This window comes from Myotis brandtii, unplaced genomic scaffold, assembly GCF_000412655.1.
Source record: "Myotis brandtii unplaced genomic scaffold, ASM41265v1 scaffold103, whole genome shotgun sequence".
Classification (NCBI taxonomy): domain Eukaryota; kingdom Metazoa; phylum Chordata; class Mammalia; order Chiroptera; family Vespertilionidae; genus Myotis; species Myotis brandtii.
Genome location: NW_005353460.1, coordinates 1,281,786 through 1,285,310, shown reverse-complemented (window position 1 = coordinate 1,285,310; position 3,525 = coordinate 1,281,786). Strand labels below are relative to the sequence as shown.

The window sequence follows — 3,525 nt, the reverse complement described above, 5'->3', positions numbered from 1 at the left end:
GACCAGAAAGTTTAAGAAAGAGAAAGTTTAAGTCCCCCTGCAGAGGGAGCAATTTCCAGTGGTTTTAATAGGAATTTAAAAGGTACTGAAGGAGCTGGGCTGGTGTGGCCCAGTGAGCATCCACCCATGAACCAGGAGGTCGCAGTTTGATTCCCCTGTCAGGGCACATGCCTGGGTTTTCAGGCTCTATCCCCAGTAGGGGGTGTGCAGGAGGCAGCCGATCAGTGATTCTCATCATTGATGTTTCAATCTCTCTCTCCCTCTCCCTTCCTCTCTCTGAAGTCAATAAAAACACATTTAAGGACAAAAAAAAAAAAAAGGCACTGAAGGAAAGAGGGGGGACTTGAGAGAAAAGGAAGGTGGGAAAACACCTACAGCAAACACAACAGAGAAAAAGGAAAATTAAAGCAAGTCACTACACTTCAAGTCTCTTACAGATTCAGGCCAATTTGAACTCTGAGAAATCCGGTAACAGCGATTCCCCAGGAGGAGCCTGAGCTGGTGGTGGTGGTGGTGGTGGGTGACTTCTCCAGTGCCAGTCAGCATTTCCCTGATGCCAGTGATGCCAGCAGCCCTGGTCCCTCTCCAGCGACACGCTTAGGGTCTTAGGGTGTCCAGCACCCATAGTTCCTGCAGAAGAAGGCTGAGGTTCTCTTGACTAATGAAGGAATTTTTCCCAGAAACAAAGATACAGGTGCAACCTCCCTCCAAACCCCAAACTCTACAAAAACATCTCGTGCCGAGGTTCTGCCAAGTACGGAGGGGATGGCGCCCAATGAGGCCGAGGCCCGCGCTGCCATATTCTCCAGCACCCCTCCCATCCCTTCCGCACTTGACCTCGGGTCTGCAGATGTTTCAGAAGCGCACAGTGGAGCACGAACTGCCCCAATACATCTCATGCCTCAGGAAAAGCAACGCAAAACACCATCACAGCAGCAACAGACCCCCAGGCCGCGCGGTGCCGGCGGGGAGGAGTGCGGCCAGGAGGGGGCGAGGCAGGCCATGGTGAAGTGCATTCAACAGGTGACCCCGGCCGGCGGTGCTGAGCGCCAGGGGTCCGCCAGCCGGAACCTGCAACCTGCGCTGGGGGCCTCGGCGGGCGTCCCCGGCTCGGCCCCGGAAAGAGTTAGCCCCAGAGAGGCCGTGGCTCAGGCCCCGCCTTCCCCCGCAGCCGCGCGTCCTCTCCTCCGGCCTCGGGGACTCCCTGCGCAGTGGGAGGTGGCCCCCTCCCACCATCCTGATAAACAGCACCCCACCCTCGCCTGCCCGAGGACGAAGTCAGTGTCAGTCGTGCGAGATCAAGAAAACAAGGACCCAGAGTGATTTCAAGGTCCCGAGTAATCGCCCCGACTTCTCAGCAAAACCCAACCCCCGTGGAGGAGTCTCTGGGAGCGCACATAACTGGGATGAGCTACCCGGCGCGGGCATTAGGGAGCCTCCAAGCCTTGCGAAGCGCCCCCGTCAGCAGGTGCGTTTACCCTTCGGTTTCAGGTGTATAAAGGCTTTGTCAGCAAAGAGGAAACCCTCGCCTTTAGAGTGGGAAGCGCCTACGGTGCCGTCGGGGCAGGCGCCAGGAGCTGCCCGCCACCAGGTGGCGCCAGAGGCACGTCGTCTTTGCTCACCCTGAGGCCTGAGTCTCGGGGCTGGTTCCCTCACAGCCCCTCTTACCTCGAATCTAGGTCCAGAGGAAAATCCACATGTACACACTCTCCACCCTGTCCCCAGGAAATGTTAAGGCCTTTGAAGTGAGGCTGGAAAGTAAATAACCAAGTGGAAAAAAAATAAAGGTGGTTTTATGTAATTTGTAATGCGCTGGCAGTTTTTTTCTCCCCCTTTTCTCAAGGAAAGACATTAAACTTGTCATTGACCAGAAACATGAGAAGGAAACCGTAAGGTATTTTAAACAAGAATAAAAGAAGGGCATCTGCTTGGGTATCTGGAAGTGGGGTGGTGGATGAGGCAAGAGAGAAACACACCACGGTGTGAATATAGCCAAGTATTTCATTTATTAACAAAATAAGTCTTACCAAGGGAGAGCTCTATTCATCCCAGAGAGGCCCCGCAGCCTCCCCACAATGCTGCATAAGAGAAGGGACGGTGTGGGGAGAAGACCAGGGCCCAAGTCTTCAATCCCAGTCACCGAGGGAGCCCAAGGAAGCCCCCAGCTTTGGGGAATCTGTTGGGACAAGCCTGGGAAGGGATGAAGGGGGGCTATTGCGATCTGTATGCTCCTTTACCGTCCAACCTTCCCCCAACGGAGCTAAAAGGTTGTACTGCCCGCTGATAGTGCCACTGGTCTGCTTTGGAGGGATCTAGCAAGGATCGCTGACGCCACCCCCTACTGCCAGGAGAGGGACCACTGCCCCAATAACAGAGAGAAAAACAATGACTATAAAAGCACTTTGCAAAATATAAAAAGCAAAGTTTCATGCCGGCAAGGCCTTCTAGGACTTTTAATTGAATAAAATGAGCCCTATAGGACCACTCCCCTCCTTCCTACCCAGCGGGCAGTGTTTGGGGTCAGAAGAGTCTGGAAGCAGAAGGGCTCTGTCCAAGGCCACTGGGGTCCCTCTCTCAGGGCTCTCCGTACGCAGAGCAAGGTAGGGAAGAAAGGCTCTAATTTAGGGGGCCAGGGCAAAGACCAGGGACCCTGGGAGGAGAGGGCTGCAGGGGAGAAGTCACAGAGTAGAGTTCTGGGTCAACAGAGGCAAGACCTCCTGCCACGAAGGCCCCTCCCCGCACCCTCCAAATACGCTACAAAAAATATCTCCTCTCTGTTTCTGGTACAAAGGTAAAAACAGAACCTCAAATGGAAGAAAATGAGGGAATGAAGGGAAAAGGGGGAAATGTAGTTTTAATGGTTAAGAAGCATGCAAGAAACTCCCCAGGAAGGGAGAACAAAACAAAGAGAAGAACCCCAGAACCCCAACTCTCCTTCTTCCCCTAAGACCAAACCAAAAAAAAAAAAAAAAAAAAAAAAAAGCAAAAGGAAAACAAATTAAAACATATCTAAGAAAAGGAAAAAATAAAGGAAGTGGGACGGGGAGCATGTAGTTACTTGTGTGATTAATATTATTTGGGGAAAACACAGACTTTTTGCATACCATTGACTCGTGTGGGCCGTTAATGCACTTATATTCCCAGCTTGTAAGCTAACATTATAGTAAATAAATACACAGTCCAGTGGGGAGGGCATGGGCGGGGACATCTGGCAGGACAAGCAGTAGTGGAGGTTGCAGCGGCCAGGCCAGGAGGCTGGGGGAGGGTCAGGGAGCGGGTGGGAGGAAGAGCTGTAGTTACTGGTATCCAAGTGCCGAGGCTGAGGCTAGTCTCTGTCCGTACAGCGCATATGGCGAGTAGTAGGGTCCGGCTGTGGGGAGGGACGGCATGGCCAGGCCCCCAGCTGTGGATAGGTGGCTCTTGCCGTAGGGGTGGTACCGGCTTAGCCCCAAAGTGTGTGGACTCCGCAAGGACAGCGATCCGGGGCTGCCCGGGGCGGAGGGCGGGGGGAGGTGCAGGTGGCAG

At 53.6% G+C, this 3,525-nt stretch overlaps 1 protein-coding gene across 1 annotated transcript in view; it reads right to left on the bottom strand.

Moving 5' to 3' along the window:
* Positions 1 to 1,983: 1,983 nt before the first annotated feature.
* ZNF703 (zinc finger protein 703) overlaps positions 1,984 to 3,525 on the bottom strand; it is a gene marked incomplete at its 5' end in the record, with an annotated part of 3,846 nt that continues 2,304 nt past the window's right edge. Inside the window, 1 exon segment of the mRNA XM_005856503.2 lies at positions 1,984 to 3,524. Coding sequence (XP_005856565.1) covers positions 3,297 to 3,524 — 228 coding nt within the window.